General features: G+C 39.4%; 1 protein-coding gene across 1 annotated transcript in view; it reads right to left on the bottom strand.

Moving 5' to 3' along the window:
- fgd5a (FYVE, RhoGEF and PH domain containing 5a) overlaps positions 1 to 18127 on the bottom strand; it is a 158118-nt gene that overhangs the window by 101146 nt on the left and 38845 nt on the right. The window contains 2 exon segments of the mRNA XM_034167182.1: positions 860 to 918; positions 4968 to 5085. Coding sequence (XP_034023073.1) covers positions 860 to 918; positions 4968 to 5085 — 177 coding nt within the window.

The following is an 18127-nucleotide window of genomic DNA, read 5'->3' as shown; positions in this document are numbered from 1 at the left end:
GCTGTCAATGAAGTAACTGTAAAATGTAACTGTAAAGAATAACTAATAAAGTAACTTTTCAAATAACTGTGGCAACACTGATGGTTGGTGTAAAGGGTTCACAACAATACAGTAACACTGGAAGCATCAAGACCCAATTCAATAAATTTTATTTATATAGCCTCAAATCACAACAATGCTGCCTCAAGGTGCTTCACATGGGTAAGGTTAGGAAGAAACCTCAAGCAGACCAGACTCAAAGGTGTGTGTGTGGGGGGGTGACCCACTTCTTGGGCCATTCTAACAGTTACAAGGTTTTTACAAAAGCTGGGAAAAAACAGAAGAAACAGAAAACAGAAACAGAAATAGTCAATTATTAAAGTACAAATGTGCCTTTGCTCTCCGGCAAAGCTATCAGCATCCTCAAACAATTCTGTGTAGCGACCTGATGACTTCATATGCTCTTTCTAGGCATGTCTCAATCTCAAAGGTCAAGGACCCAGAGACATCACTGTCAGTACCGAGATAAGCAAATACATGACACTTTCAACGCATAGAGATGCACTTCTGATGGCTGAGTCCAGGAAGCCTCTGAAAGCCTTGACCCTGTCTTGATCCAACATTCGTCACTCAGCTTCATTCATGGTGTCCAATTACTTATGGGCTCTCAAAATTCAAGCATTATGTGTACAAATCGTTGTATTTCTTAAATGGTTAATGCCATATTTTGAATTAAAGCTACACTTGAAGCACATCTTGTTTAATTTCACCTCCACTGTGGTGGTGCAGAGAGGCAACATAAAAAAAAAAAAAATTGTAACAATGTCCAAATATTTATCATCCTGACTATATGGGTACATCCTCGAGGGTGGTTACTTACAGTCTCTCTGAGTCAATGAGCTCTTTGGCAACGTAGAATGCTCGAGATCGTCCATCAATCTGCACATGAGGGAGAAAGAACAGCAGGAGATAAAACACAGAACACAGCTGATGTTTAAAAGCTCTCTGCGGGCTTTTGTTCCACTCAAACATTAACGACAAAAGGCTACACATCTGACAAAAATGATCAAAAAGCAAAATGACTCTTTTTAGGGGTGTGCTGTCAAAATAAGACAGATTATTTAATTACTGTGTAGAATACACACAAAGACTTTCTCAAATATGGCACTTTTAAATGGCGATGCATTATTTATGAACGGCCACATGTGTGGCGACAACACAATGCTGCACACTGATTTAGAGGCTAATCACAGTCCTGAAAACATTTGAGCTGAAGCATAACACTGAGACCATTTAGGCTTTCAAAAAGATCACAGATCCACATTTCCTCAAAACACACTACTTAACGGGAAGAGCTAGTATCTTTCACTCTGTTCCACTTCCTCTTTGTGTTCTCTTTATTATTTCAGTCATGGCTTTGAAGAAGAAGAAGAAAAAGAGGAAATGTCACATGATGTGAGTGAGGCTCTTGGGGTAAATGACTGTTGATATTTACGGAATATTGGAAATTATCCACCTGAATATATGGCAGATTTCAGTAGCCTATTAATCAGTTTTGTTTTTCTTCTCCTGTGTAATCTCATTTTTAATTGAATCCATTGCATAGAATTCAAAGGGCCCCTTCACACATAGTGCAAATTTAGTCGAATTACGATGAAACAGCGTGAAACAGTTCGAATTAGCGCACCACGAAACATTGCACTGACAGGCAGGCGTGTACGATCCCAGTGCGATGGTTTGTGCACGCGACAGTGTCTTTTGAGCAGGAACACAGTGTGAGCTGTTGCATCTGCTCGCACTGTGGGACGAATTGCACCACACTGCGCTGCTGATGTGGAGCAAAATAAAATAAAAACCAGCTGTACAATTAGTGAATATCATTGGGTTGATATAAATAATACATAAAAGGGGACACAATACAGAACCGTGTGGTTAAATAACCCTGGTTAAAAAAATGCCACTTATGGGATTTGAACCCACACACCCTGATTACCAAATAGAAACTTTACCACTGCACCACAACCACTGTCTCATAACAGGACTGTGAAATGGTTAAAATCAACAAGCAGATAAAGGTATTTTCTAAAAAAAAGAAAAAAGCGCTGTGATAACTGACCAAACGGCATTTGGTACAGCGTATTTCTGCTGATATGTGACTGAAAGGGGCATATTTGTCATACTGTTGGCCTGTGATGTGGTCCTGAGGCGCTCACTGTCCTGTCAGACAGACGTGATGTTCAGATCGACTGCTGCATGTTCACATGAACTGGTGGTCTGGTCCAGCTGGAACAGCCTGTCAATGTGCACGATCTCCAGTCCGTCACAAAAGCGATATATGTTTTTATGTATTTCAATGTGAGGACAGCAAGCAGACACACGTGCGTGTCCGTCAAAACATGGTACGTGTTCTGCAGTGCTGATGTCCAGGACCAGAGTTATCAACAGCTGCCACGCCCACGTTCGTTCAACACACAGACCAATGTGTCAGTATGTGATCAGATGAGAGATGCCTCTCCTGCGGGGGGTGAACCACACACAAGCATGTGTTGGGGGTGTGTGCGACACACGCACACGTGTTGTGGGGGGGAGCCAACACTCTGGCACATCACATGTGCACTCGGCAACTCCACAGTCGTGGGGCAAGTAGACAAATTTCACTGCCAGCTCGACAGTGATTGTCTGCTGACTGTTTTCATGATGATAGTACGAATGGCCACACATTTTCTTTGTTATTTTTGGCTGGCAGAATTACTAAGTGCCAAGCGAGTGGTGTTAGATGTTCATGTGTGTCAGCTGGAATTTGGCCCACACCTGCCGTAAGAGGGTTCAATGAGCTTGCACAGTACACACTCTGTCTTTCAGCCGCTGGTATGTGCAAATAAATGTTGCAACAGGTGTAAGAGGCTTTGGAGACAGCTACGAATTTACATGTTTTTCATACGATTCCTGCTTGATGCACACTTTGTGCGCACTTCCACCAGATTTGCACTATGTGGGAAGAGCACCTAAAACAAGAGCAATCAAAGATTTTTAACAACCGCCAGTCTTGGTCCGGATCACCTCCAAAATGCATTGGAGTCTTCCATGCTTTAATCCTATCTGTGGTGCAAATTTAGTGAGAAGCAGTTTTGATGTATTCCTTCAAAGCCTATATAAAGTGAAACTTGATCCAGAATCTGGATCTGGATCCAGATCACTTCCAAAATTCAGTGGAGTCTTCCGTGGCCTAATATGTGTCTGTGGTGCAAATTTGGTGGGAATCTGTAAAGTACTTTTGATGTAATCCTTCAAAGCCTATATAAAATGAAATCTTGATCCAGGATCCAGATCCGGATCTGGATCACCTCCCAAATTCAGTACAATCTTCCATTCCCTAATACTGTATCTATCTGTGGTGAAGATTTGGTGAGAATCCGTGAAGTAGCTTTGATGTAATCCTTCAAAACCTAAATGAAGTGAAATCATGATCCAGAATCTGGATCTGGATCACCTCCCAAATTCAATGGAGTTTTTCATGCCCTAATATCTATCTGTGTTGCAAATTTTGTGGAAATCCGTAAAGTAGCTTTGATGCAATCCTTCAAAGCCTATATAAAATGAAATCTTGATCCAGAATCCGGATCCAGATCTGCATCACCTCCCAAATTCAGCGGAATCTTCCATTTCCTAATATTTATCTGTCGTGAAAATTTAATCAAAATCCGTGCAGTATTTTGATGTAATCCTGCTAACAGACAGACAGATAAGGGTGATTCTTAGACTACGGGCACTTATTATGTACTTTGATCATATTGTGTGAAAAACAGAAAAAAGGGGAAATTTCACACTTTTATAGTCATCTTTACAATGAAAGTGTGTTAAGAAATTTGTTCTAGTAGTCTATGATGACTTTTTCACCTTTTTTCAGCATCATTATATGCAAATATTGCCGTTTTGTGCTTGTCCCACACCCAGACTTTTGATCTTCAATGATAAAAATGAATGGTAAAGAAACATTTTTTCTAATGTTTTAAAATATCTCTGAATAAAATATCAGTAAAATAATCAAAACATAATTGGGGTATTCAATGTCATACAACTGTTGTGATTTTTTTAAACAAAATGTAGTCCCACACTATTGCCATAATTTCCATCACAACACTGTAATGTCCCTTTAAACAGTTTGTATGAAAGATTGTTTGGGTAGTTTCTATGGAGATAAACTGTGACATCAGAGCACATGTATATAGCGCCAAATCACAACAAACAGTTGCCCCAAGGCACTTTATATTTTAAGGCAATGGTGTGGTGGAAATTACATTTACAAGGCCAATAGTGCCCGTAGTTAAAGAATCACCCATAAATAAGATAAGAAAGCCTTTATTCATCCCTCAATGGGGAAATTTCAGTGTCACATCGCAGCATAGAACAGTAGGAATAGACAGAAGGGCATGCAATAAAACAAACAAGTATCTCTTAAAAAACAAGAACTAAAAAAGCACTGAGTGCCAGGTAAAGCTAAGGCTACCATTGTTCAGTTCAGTGCTGCACTGTCGGGATGTAAAAGTGATCAGATAAAGTGACTTCAGCGTGAAATGTACGATAAGTTACTCTGATATTTACAATATGGACAGGTTAAAATATAGTAGGTAAAGTGACTTGAGTTTGCACCATAAGTTAAATTACTGCACCTAATAAATACAGCAGGTAATGACATGATTATTGTCCTGGTTGCTATGGTTACCACAGTACTAGCATTGTTCATTGTACAGTCTTACAGCAGCCGGGAGAAACGTTCTGCGGAATGTCTCCCTTACACAGCGAGGGTGGATAAATAAACGCCAATGATTTTATTACATCGTGGGGGATGTAATAACCAAAAAGTCCAAATTGAGACCCAGTTTGACAATAAATAACACAAACATGAACATTCAAAAGAATCTGGTAGCATTGTTGAGTTGCTCTGTGGCTTGTTGCTCACTTTCATTTGTCTCTGATTTATTTCTTACCTCTTTGTCATAACTTTGCTCCACGATGCCTTCTTCCTCCTCTGACGTGCGCCCGTGGTCCTCCTCAGCTAACAGTCCAGCGGCGTCAGAGTTCACTGGAAAAGGTTCTGTGTAGGCACTGTCAACACAAGGCCAGGCCAGAAAGGATAAATCATATTAATGCTGTCAACATGAAAACATGACTGAAACAAAGAGAACCTCTGGTGCTATTCATACACACTGAGACTCACGGGCACGTTGCCTCAGTTTGACCACCGTTTGCTGCCATCTTTGATAACAACGATAGTGTCAACCAGACATCACGGTTAGAGGCTGTGACAACTTCAGAAAGAGATGAAGAACATTACACAGCAGGAGTGTCTTGAACATCACCTGCTGCTGAGGGCCCAGTGTTGTGGTGTTCCTTACACAACTCATCACTTCATAGGTGTCATGATGGGGAACAAGAGGGATGCACACTCTTCACACTGACATGTCAGTGTCTGTTATGCATTATGAATATTTATTGTCAGCAGTACATGCAAAGGACCGCACACAGTTGAGTAAGGTGCTTTTATTTTTGAAAAACTATATATGAATCATCATGAAGTCACTTACAGCATTCATTTTCTATACCCACTTAATCTAATCAGGCTCACTGGGTGGGGGGGTGCGGCTGGAGCCTATCACAGCAGTCATGGAGCGACAGATGGGGTGCACCCTGCACAGGACGCCAGTCTGTCGCAGGGCCACATATAGACAGACAAAGACATTCACACTCACACCTACGGTCAGTTTAGAGTCACAAAGTTTTGCTTGACCTTGACCTGTGACAAATTTGTTCCAAAGTAATCCAAGTAACCTGTCCAGCTGCTTTTCCTTCTCTCTCTTGCTCTCTCTCTCTCTCTCTCACACACACACGCACGCACACACCTGGGAAATAACGGCCAACTGCCATTAAACAGGACTATAAATCTTTGTGATATGTTTGCACCGTATTGATTTTTGTGATGTCACAAAGCAAGTTCTTGAAATCCCAAGAAACTGATAAACGTAAGAGAAAGTATTAAAAGAAGAGTTTTTTAATCTGGATCTGCCTCAATCAGCTCTTTCCTGACTTAAGCACTACTTGCACACAAAATTTTGGCAACATTTCTTACTTCTTGAGGTAGACAGACAGATGGACAGACGGACAAACCCCACCACTTTGCACCTCATTCCCCCACCACAAAATCCAAAGATCCTGCACACAGTGATGTTTGTCTACAACAACCTCTCCTCTGACGTCAACTAGCTGTTAGGAATCAGAAACATCGTGAGTAATACTGGATTACCTCAGAGAGTCCAAACTGTTAATGGTCTGTTTGGGCTTTATGAATTATAGCACCAGGTTTTTGCATGATCTTCTATTTGGAAAATGTTTTTATAGTTATTTATCTTTGGAATAACTGACATTTTGGACACAATCTGGGCGCTGAACTGTGGGTACCCACTGCTCCTAGTGGTTGGATTGTGTCTAACTGTAATTAGGATGGGATAAATGCAGAGGAGAGATTTCACTGTATGTATATATATGTATGTACAATGACAATAAAGGCTCTATTCTATTCTATTCTATGATTGGCTGTACTGTTTACAGGACAAAAATTGAGTACACTCACAACAGGAAGCATGTTACACTGCACTGAGTACACATACCTGGAGGTTCTACATTTAATGGTCCTCAAACCTTTTTTTTTTTTACTGTGTAAACACTTTGTCAGATGGACAATTCCCATAATGCACTGTAATGCTTTTGCAGGTTTACTGTCCTCACAGAGGACACAGAATGTTGGTAAATTTATTTTTGTGTGGGGTCATGGTGGAGCTCCGTTCTCATGAAATCCTTTTTAAATGTAATCTGCACTCAACATGAATAAAATCTGCCTCCTCAAAACAAACCAGCAAACAAGCAAAAATGAACCAACCAGCCAACAAACAAACAAGCAACACAAACAAACAAATTCATATTGCAACGATGACAGCTGAATTGTTGTGCTGCCTTAGTCTTTTCTCTGCTCTGCTCCCCTTCCCTTTCTGTTTTTTCAAGGCGCTGCATCATGGAGCTGATTACCGGACCTGTCTACAATCACTGCACCTGCTTGTAGGCTCTGGTGCAGCCCTTCCACCTTCGCTAGAAACTCAGTAATTGGTACCTGGCCTCTCTATCTTTGATAGATAGCATTCATGCTGGTCTTGTTGTCTGTTCCCCAGTGTTCCAGTTCCCTGTCAACTCTATGGGCGGCTACCTGGTTCCGGTCTACTGTCACTACACCTGTTCAGGTCCAATCTGTGTCTCCTGCCTTCTGTGTCTCCAGCAACGTTCCAAATCCTTTTGTATCATCATTCCAATAAAATTGTCAAAACCAAACAAAGAAACAAACTAGAAGCACTCAGAGAGTGCAAACCTCCGCCAAGGCCATGGGGTCACTGACGCCATAACATCTACACGCCGTGGAATCATTGAACCAAAAAAAGTCTAACAATAATGTTTGCTCAGTAGTAAAAAAAGTTTCATCTGCTGTGACTGGATAGCATGTATCCTTAGCGCTTGGCATCACAGTTTATTGCAACTTGCACCTTTCCCAGAAGCTACTGTCATCTGAGCACTGATATTGATATTGCATGTGCTTATAGACAAAAACAAATAAGAGACAAAATTCAATTTATTATTCAACTAAACTGCAAATATATGAATTTTTTAACATTTATGAAACACTTCTCTAAACAAGGCCATAGGGTCACTGACCTAAAGAGATTCCCTCCTTTGTACAGTGATCTATTTCTTTTTGTCTCTTTCTCTAAAATTGTATATAATAATCATTAGATTATTAATATATAAACAAAAATAAATTTAAGAAATATTACAATCTGAAAACAAATGCACCCGAACGTGATGACAGCTGCAACTCCTTAATGCTAACTTTTAACATCGAAAATGCCATAGACATGCTAACGCGTTAGCATCGTGATCCAGATCATGATCCGGATCACCACTAAAATGTAATCACTTGTTCCTCTTGTCATTTCCAACCTCCTTGGCGGAGGTAAAAATACGAAATATTACAATTTGAAAACAAATGCACCCGAACGTGATGACAGCTGCAACTGCTTAATGCTAACTTTTAACATTGAAAATGCCATAGACATGCTAACAAGTTAGCATCAGGATCTGGATCATCACTAAAATTTAATCACTTGTTCCTCTTGTGATTTCCAACCACTCCACAAAATTTCATCAAAATCTGTTCAAAACTTTTTGAGTTATCCTGCTGACAAACAGACAGACAAACAAACAAACAAATGCGACCGAAAACATAACCTCCTTGGCGGAGGTAATCATTAGATTATTAATATATAAACAAAAATAAATTTAAGAAATATTACAATTTGAAAACAAATGCACCTGAACGTGATGACAGCTGCAACTGCTTAATGCTAACTTTTAACATTGAAAATGCCATAGACATGCTAACGCGTTAGCATCGGCATCCGGATCGTGATCCGGATCACCACTAAAATTTAATCACTTGTTCCTCTTGTCATTTCCAACCACTCCACAAAATTTCATCAAAATCCATTCAAAACTTTTTGAGTTATCCTGCTGACAGACAGACAAACAAACAAACAAACAAACGTGACCGAAAACATAACCTCCTTGGCGGACGTAACAAAACATGCATCAGTGATTTCCACCAAACTTGATGGAGGTTTGAATCATGGCCCAGGGAAGAACCCATTCAGTTTTTTGACCAGCTAGAGTAAGGACTCCATTAAATTTTGTAGCAGATCCAACCAGCATGAAGCAATCATTCATTCTCTATACCCTCTTATTCCAATTAAGGGTCACGGGGGAACTGGAGCCCATCCCAGCAGTCATAGATCAAGAGGCGGGGTACATCTTGGACAGGACACCAGTCTATCGCAAGGACACATACAGACAGACAAACACATTCACTCACACCTAAGGTTAATTTAAAGTTTCCACTTCACTTTGCATGCATATCTTTGAAAGCAGAAGGAAGTCCAAGCATCTGGAGGGAACCCACGCAAACAGGAGCAACCAGGACTTTTTGTCTTTGTTATTTTTGGCTGGCAAAATTACTAAAACCAAACAAAGAAACAAACAAAACATGCATCAATGATTTCCACCGAACTTAGTGGAGGTTTGGATCATGGCCCAAGGAAGAACCCATTCATTTTTTTTGTCTAGCTCAAAATAGATCCTTAATATAGAGAATGTGTTTGTTTGTTCCTTTGTCTGACTCTTAATAAAGACATTTGTCAAGCTCAGTGAAATTGGATGGAGATGTAGGCCTTGAATAAAGGAAGAGCTGATCAGATTTTGATCCAAATATAGGCCAGGATCATTGTTAAATCAGTGCACAGCAATAGTACATGAGGGGGTACTGTTTACTCCTGTGTCTGCTTGTGTTTCACAAAATAGCGTGAGTTTTGATCCAATTTAGACCAAATTTGTTGAAATGTCTGAGGGTCAGCTAAAGAGAAAGTGATTTAAATGTGAGGAAAAACTGGTTAAAAATTAAAGTCACTTTACAACAAATCAAATCTCAGCTCGAGCAGTGTTGGTGCAGTCACATTTGTCAATAATGCAGTAATGTAATGAGGTATTCCCGGCTTCAATGAGTAAAAAGTCTGACCAAATACTGCACAGGTAGAAACAATGCATTGCAGGATGTTCAGTCACTGAAGCCACACAGTAAAAACCCAGTGTTAAATTAACACTGACAGTGTAGATATGGTCGCACTCTGACCAGAGTAGGACCATATGTACACTGTCAGAGTGGGACCATATGTACACTGTCAGTGTTAGTTTTACACTGGTGATTTTACTGTGCAGGGTTACCTGTCTCTGAATGCACTGTGTTACTGTTCTAAATTCAGCAATCACACTAGAGTTCTTAAGAGTGTGTGCAAATATTACTACATTCCCCCAAAGCAGCATGAACTCAACCGGCAGCAAACTGGTAACCTTATTTAGTCTCACAATGAGTGAACAAGCAGCTAAACTCTTTCAAATCCAACAGTGTTTGTCTGTCAGCATCCATGCAGATGGACTATTCAGGAGGACAATGCCTGTTTCAATGAAAGATAAGTCATATAAAGTGGAGGCTAAATGTGTGGAGTAAAGAATTTCAATATTTTTGCTGCTGGCTGCTGTGCACACAAGTCAAACACCTGCTGATTCAGTTTTTTTTTTTTTTGGAGAAGGACAGTACCTAATACAAAAGTATTCGCCCCCTTGGGCTTTTAAATGTTTAAATTTTTTTTTAATTTTTTTATGCCATTTCAAACACAAAACGTAATTCAGGGTTCTGTATAATAAAAATCCTAAAATTATCTTCATTAAACTCAAAATGAAACCAAATCTCTACAATTTCATATTAATTAAATAAAAATATAAAAGCAAAGTTGATGGGTTGCATAAAGTAATGGCATCCTTTGGTATTACACATATAACTCATGAGTTTTATGCCAGTTTTCTTTAGATGAGTCGGGAGAGAGAGAGAGAGAGAGAGAGAGAGAGAGAGAGAGAGAGAGAGAGAGAGAGATAGATAGATAGATTTCCAAGTCACTCAGTATGTCTTAGACTTTCGTTACATCAATTATTAAGAATTACAAACACCATGGTAAAGTGAGCGTGAAAAAAGTAGACTACTTTTGGAGCCACCAAGACACACACGACAACTGTGAAGGAATTATTGGCTTCTATGTATGTGATTGGAGAGATTGTGCATTGGACAAATTTTGCAAATTTTAATAGATAATACTTCTGCAAGTCATGGTAACTTGCTTTAATAAATATCAAAAATGTGTGTGTGTGTGTGTGTTAAATAGGAGACCATACTAACACACTCCATAGTATTAAACAATGGTTAATTAAACACAGACATGGATCTCTTAAATGTTGTAAAACTGTAAAAATGTTTGACCTATGACCTAACAAGATATTTTCCATATTACATTTGACAATTTTTAGTTGCAAAATAGTGGGTAATATATTTTGTTTTTCAATAATGACCCCAACACTGCTCTCATGTGACTTCTGGCAAACTAAAGCTTATTTTAGTCATTTTCACATAGTGAGATGACACACTGTAAAATAATCTTATTCTTTTGCTCAAAAACTACATTTTGAGGTGTTACGGATGCATTATTTCTCAAAATGTTAATAATAATAATAATTGTAGAACTCTTTTACCACATGCACATTTGGGCTGCTCCTTTTTCTGCCTGTGACCAAGCCAGCATCTCTACACCTCATGTCACTGGGCGTCAGAATGTGGCTGCACTCTGCTCCCAGTGGTCAGATTGTGTCTAACTGTAATTAGGACGGGTCAAAGGCTGAGGACAAATTTCATTGCATGTATCCATGTACAGTTGTATGCAAATGTTTGGGCACCCCTGATGATTTCCATGATTTTCCTTTATAAATCATTGGTTATTTGGATCAGCAGTTTCATTTAAATATATCATATAACAGACAAACACAGTGATATTTGAGAAGTGAAATGAAGTTTATAGGATTTAGTGTGCAATAATTCTTTGAACAAAATTAGGCAGGTGCATAAATTTGGGCACCCCAACAGAAAAAATACATCAATATTTAGTAGAGCCTCCTTTTGCAGAAGTAAGTGCAGTAACAGCCTCTAAACGCTTCCTGTAGCTTCCAATGAGAGTATGGATTCTGGTTGAAGGTATTTTGGACCATTCTTCTTTCCAAAACATTTCAGGTTTGTTGGCTTCTGAGCATGGACAGCACGCTTAAAACGAACGCCACAGATTTTCAATACTATTCAGGTCTGGGGACTGAGATGGCCATTCCAGAACATTGTACTTGTTCCTCTGCATGAATGCCTTAGTAGATTTTGAGCAGTGTTTAGGGTCGTTGTCTTGTTGAAGGATCCAGCCCGGCCAAACTTCAACTTTGTCACTGATTCATGAACACTGTTCTCAAGAATTTGCTGATATTGACTGGAATCCATGTGACCTTCAACTTTAACAAGATTCCCAGTACCTGCACTGGCCACACAGCCACACAGCATGATGGAACCACCTCCAAATTTTACTGTAGGTAGCAAGTGTTTTTCTTGAAATGCTGTGTTCTTTTTCAACCATGCATACTGCCCCTTGGTATGTCAAAATAGCTCAATTTTAGTTTCAGCAGTCCACAGCACCTTATTCCAAAATGAAGCTGGCTTGTCCAAATGTGCTTTAGCATGCCTCAAGCGACTGTTTGTGGCGTGTACGCAGAAAAGGCTTCCTCTGCATTACAGCATCATACAGCATCTCCTTGTGCAAAGTGCTCCGTATAGTTGAATGATGCACAGAGACACTATCTACAGCAGGATCATGTTGTAAGTCTTTGGAGCAGGTGTGTGGGTTGACTATGACTGTTCTCACTATCCTTCCCTTCAGCTTATCTGAGATTTTTCTTGGCCTGCCACTTCAGGCCTTCCATTTCTTTCTCCTCACTATGTTCCTCACACTGGAAACTGACAGCTGAAATCTCTGAGATAGCTTTTTGTATCCTTCCCCTAAACCATGATGCTGAACCATCTTTGTTTTCAGGTCATTTGAGAGTTGTTTAGAAGCTCCTATTTTGCCACTCAGAAGAGATGCAAAGAGGAGAAATATTTGCAAATGGCCACCTTAAATACCCTTTCTCATGATTGGATTCACCTGTGTAAGGAGGTCAAGGGTCAGTGAGCTTGCCAAAACAAATCTGTGTTCCAATAATTAGTGCTAAATGTATTCAAACCAGTAAAATGACAAGGGTGCTCAAATTTATGCACCTGCCCAATTTTGTTTAAATAATTATTGCACACTTTCTGTAAATACTAGAAACTTCATTTCGCTTCTCAAATATCAGTGTGTTTGTCTGCTATATGATATATTTAGCTGAAATGTCTGATCCAGACAACGAATGATTTATAAAAAAAAATCATGAAAATTATCAGGGTTACCCAAACCTTTGCATACAACTGTACATACAATGACAATAAAGGCCCTACTTGTTAAATACCAAGTGCTGCATTCCACATTGGAAATCTTTTACCAGACATTCCGATGATGTCACATCTGAATTATAACTAATTTAAATGTAAAAAAAGAAAATACACATAACTGCATGAAAATGTTTTGTAGCTGATACAAATTATTTATTGCTGTGGTGCATCATTTGTCTGAGTGCTGAAATGCAAGTTGTGGTTCAGCTGATTCGACCTACAGTATGTACAGGTCACTTGAACCACAGCTGAATACGCACATAGCCTTTTTACAGATAAAACATGGTGGGGATCATGTTTAATTTATTGTTTTTTTATGATGTGGAAGGAAATTACCACATAAAAGCTTCAATGGTTGCAAAAGTGTAACCTTATTATATGAGAACAGTGCAAGTAAAAACTCCATCTATGGCACCTACAGGGACCATAGAGCTCTTGGATCAAAAGACACACAGCATCAGATCATACCTGCAAAGACGCCAAGTGCCACTTACTGTAATTTATTGCCTTAATTTCCATTCCCCTGAATATACATCTGAAATAGACAATAAAATTGACAGAAAAAAGAACTATTTGACTGTTTTGATGACTGTGAGTAACCTTTTTCACTGTCCCAAGTACCAAACAGTGGAATCGGTTCAAAGAATTTTAATAATCACTGTAACTGCGTAGGGATTTTTATTTAATGGTTCCAGCTCCTGCAGAATAATGACTTGCACACAGTCCTCCTTCACCAAAAGCTGTTTTATATCAGCACAAATTCAGTACTTCTGTTTTGTGTAGCTTGATTCTTAAGAAAGACTATTAAGTGCTTACATTATTTTGCATTTTATAGACAATATGACAAATTATTTATCATAAAAATCACCAGGAGATTAGTATTCCTACTTACATCTTCATTAGCAGAGTGTTTACACACATGAATGAAAGTTTTACACATCTTGAAAGCGTGGCTATTCCCTTAAAATGTAAGAATCTCCCTCAGTGATTTGTGTAAAACAAGTATGTGTTAAATCTAATGTACAGGCAATAACCTGATGATCACCTGTGGAGACAAACTCTCTGACACACTCACTTCCTCATAAGAGGTCTTTCTAATACCTCTGAGGGCATCCTGTGTGTGTGCAGAGAGCTGATGACTATTAGAAAGTCAAAGGTTAAGAGAGTTCTCTGCTGGACTTCATCTCCCTTTATACACATTCATACATCATGATGCTGACATCACACCACAGAAGACACACTGAGGGTTCGGGGTGGGTGAAGCAAAACACCTTAGGGTCATTACTCATGGCTGACCTTAAGTGTACTGGGCTCCTAAGGATGTTTTGAAAAAAATGTGGATACATCACTCATTTTAAAACTCTAAATTAAACAATAGTATTGTGATTCTTCAACAGTAACTTTCAACCATCAGCATGGACCCTTTTTGTGTGAAGCTACGTAGATGATTAACAACACAATTCATGTCTTCCAAACAGAGCTGTTGTGCACAACAACCGTTTTTGCTTCCTTGCTGCAACCTGCAAGCACCAGGGCTGTGCAAAATTTAGAACCGAATTTAAAAATACTCATATTACAATCCACGTCTTGAATTTCTGTTGAATTTTGAACTGTAGTAGCAAGCAGAATGCAGAAATACAAGTCTAAAATTTGGAATATTGCACAGCCCTGGTAAGCACATTGTGAAAAGTTTGATATGTAATTTTCTTAACTGTCCATCACAATAAAAGCTTTAAAATATTAAAGCACTTGTGGCTATAAACTGCTCTGCGTAATGTAATGGTGCGTTTACATATAAGCAAGACACGTTACGAATGTCATTTTTCTGTCATTCGTGACACATTCCTGACATTCTTAATGTGACTTAACGCATCTGAATAGGTTTCTTAATAGTGCATGTTGGTGCGTGATATTCTTGATATTCGTGGAGCATGTTTTTGCCTGTCAAAAAATCTTCCACGAATGTCACACACCACCCTCATTTCGTCTCATGTCATGGAGGTCGCAACTGAGTGTATCGATCCGTCTTGATGAGTAGTGATCCTTAATAGAACGTGACAACGTTCGTAGTGGTTCCTGTGATGGTTCTTGGAGCCCAAACTGTCACGCGTTATTACGAAGTGACACGGAAACTGTCAAGTTTTGACACAACTTGTAACGCGGCGTCACAAGTTTTGACACAACTTGTAACGCGGCGTCACATTTCACTGCGCGCCACGACGGATCATTGTTTTCTGTCCCGTGCGCACAATTAAACTCGGCTCCACAGCGTATGGAGTATGCCGTACGCAGTATGCCGAAGAGGAACAGTGACGCAAAGTCAGCCAAGTGTCGTTCCACGGTTCCTGCTGAAGCTCCTCAGGACGCTCCTGCAGGTGTTCCACCTGCTGTTGTAACTGATGAGTGGGAGAACGAGTCTGAGCCAGAGGAACCAGAGGAGCGAGAGGAGACTCACGTGCAGCCAGACATCTCTGCACCTCCTCCAGAGCCCAACTACGCCCAAATTCAAAACATTCTTGACAGATTGTGACAGAATGTAAGATTGCGCTGCGCAGCAGCGCTTGACAATATTCTTGACCGTGCGTAATGGTTCGTAATAATTCGCCAGTGACACGTGCCATTAATCCTAATGCATCTTAACAGGTCCTAACAGTTCCTGGGGGCACCTGACACTTCTGCACCAAATCATCACATTCATTCGTGATCAGCGGCCAAGAATGTATACTTCGTGTCATTTGTGACTTGTCGTCGTTATGTGTAAATGCACCATTGGCAGATGAACGGGCCAACACTATTCTTAGTTAAAACATTCCATATAGTAGACTGAAATATAAAGAATAGTGACTTAAAACAATCTGGACAGATGGGAACCTTTTACATTTTGAAGGACATCTGTTGTCTGAGGTTGTTCATCCACTACACAATGATAAGATACTGCCATATCATACATGTGTCACATGTGTATTGCAGAAGAACTACACAATAACACCGTACACATTATGGGGTATTCCCATATCACAGTCCTCTCCAAATGGTAAAGGATAAGGCAACTGTTTGCAGTCCCATCTGTGGTCCCTTTCACAGAGAAAACAAATACTGGCTCCACTTTTTACTGTATTAAGCTCTCAAAATGTTACTGTGTGTGCATGAGATAATTCAATTTATTTCATTTATCACAACAAAGTTGCCTCAAGGTGCTACACACAAATACGTTCTAACCTTATCAACCCCTAGAGCAAGCACACAGGTGACAGTGGTAAGGACAAACTCCCTCTGATGATTTGAGGAAGAAACTTCAAGCAGAACAGACTCAAAGGGCTGGCCCTCTGCTTGGGCCATGCAACCAACACAACTGACAATATGTTACACAGGAAATTTTGGAAGTCCATGCCGGTGCACAGGATGGGATACTATTAGTTCCCATGTATTGATTAGTTTGTGTGCACATACTAAGCATATGCTTGCTGTGTGCACTGTGCCAAGTTGAGCATCTTGAGTGAAAGATGCCATTATTCTGTGTTTATGGGTATAACAGCAAAGACAGAAATACATTTAATGAGAACAGAGTCTATTTTGTTTGTTCAAAGAGATGCTTGGGAGCAAACACCCCAGACAAGCTTTTGCCCAGATGTATGAATAAATGCCTTGGCCATATAGACTGCTGAATTTATTTAATAATTTTTTTCTGAACTCGATTTAATCAAACTATTCTGTGTCGTATATAGTCCCTGAGGCCCCTTGGCACCTGTGCTTACCTATCTCTCTGAGTCTGTAGCGTAAACCAAATCACCATCTATCACTCCTCTTGCCATGGCTGGTACAGCAGGGTGGACCAAGACACTGCAGATGCAACATCTTGTCAAAGGTCACAGACACCGTGAGCAGGAATCAAACCTAGTTCTATATTAATTTTTTATTAACATTTGTCTCCTCTCCACACACATTTGTATGGATATCCAGTGGACCTATAAATGCTGCAGCATTTGGTAAGGATGACTGTGTTATTATGTCTGTGTTGTCAAGTGCAGATGTGTAGCGTTTGTGTGTGGGTGATTGTACACCCCTGTATGCATTTGCCTCTGCCTGTCATAGCGTGCATGCTTCTATGTAATACCATGCAATACGCATGGTGATGTGATCTGGAAAACACACTAGCAGTCGTATTGCAGAATTTTTTTAACCTGATGATACTGCCACAATGAAACCCCATCTCAAGAGCACACACATTCATGTTGCACTTACGCCATACATGTTGTAATATGGAGTGTGTTTCCCCTCCGTGCTGTCATTATGGAGTATCATGTCATCATGATGTAGTGTATGGCCATCTTACATATAGAAGAGTGCTGTGCACAAGTTAAGTGCTGACATGAACACTCAGAATGCCATCTTTTCTTTTCTGTCTGAAGAGTATTTCAATTTTTTCATAGTGGTATATATGGAGGAGAGAGTACTCCAAGCCAGTGTCCTAAATGGATATACACTCAAAAAAGTAATTCAGTGGCTTTGTTTATGTAACACTGTAAGAAACAACTATACCAACTTAATAAAATCTTTGAAACACATTCAGTTGATTGTTTGAGTTGTATGTAACAAATGAAATGCCAAAACAATTAACAGTTAATTTTATCTTAACTTTACGTTTATTATTTGAGTTTATTTCAGTGGAATACATTAGTATTTGCTTATCAAATTATATTTTTTGAAATATACTTAATTTGTTTGGTAAATTTCATTTAGAATATTGGGAAAGGACTAATATGCTTAATATTTTTACTTAGATATACCAAAATCATCAAGTATATTCAACTGAGTTTTTTTTTTTTTTTTTTAAGTGTAAAAATGTTTCACAAAAAAAAAAAAAAAAAAAAAAAAAAACACTGAGTAGAACATAGTAACAGCTTTTAGAGTGGAGTTTGGCCAACTCTGTTTTCCATAATTTGTTTATCTATGATTGGTGAAAAGGCTGTCACTTGATCTTCAAGTACAGACAGTCACTCATCCATACCGCTTCTGTACATTCATCTGCTATGTATGTACAGTATGTGATACTCGATAAAATTTTGTATACAAAATCCCAGTTGGACCAACTGCACAGCTCAGAAAACAGGA

This window comes from Thalassophryne amazonica, chromosome 3 (assembly GCF_902500255.1).
Source record: "Thalassophryne amazonica chromosome 3, fThaAma1.1, whole genome shotgun sequence".
Lineage (NCBI taxonomy): Eukaryota > Metazoa > Chordata > Actinopteri > Batrachoidiformes > Batrachoididae > Thalassophryne > Thalassophryne amazonica.
This window is presented reverse-complemented; position numbering and strand designations above follow the sequence as displayed.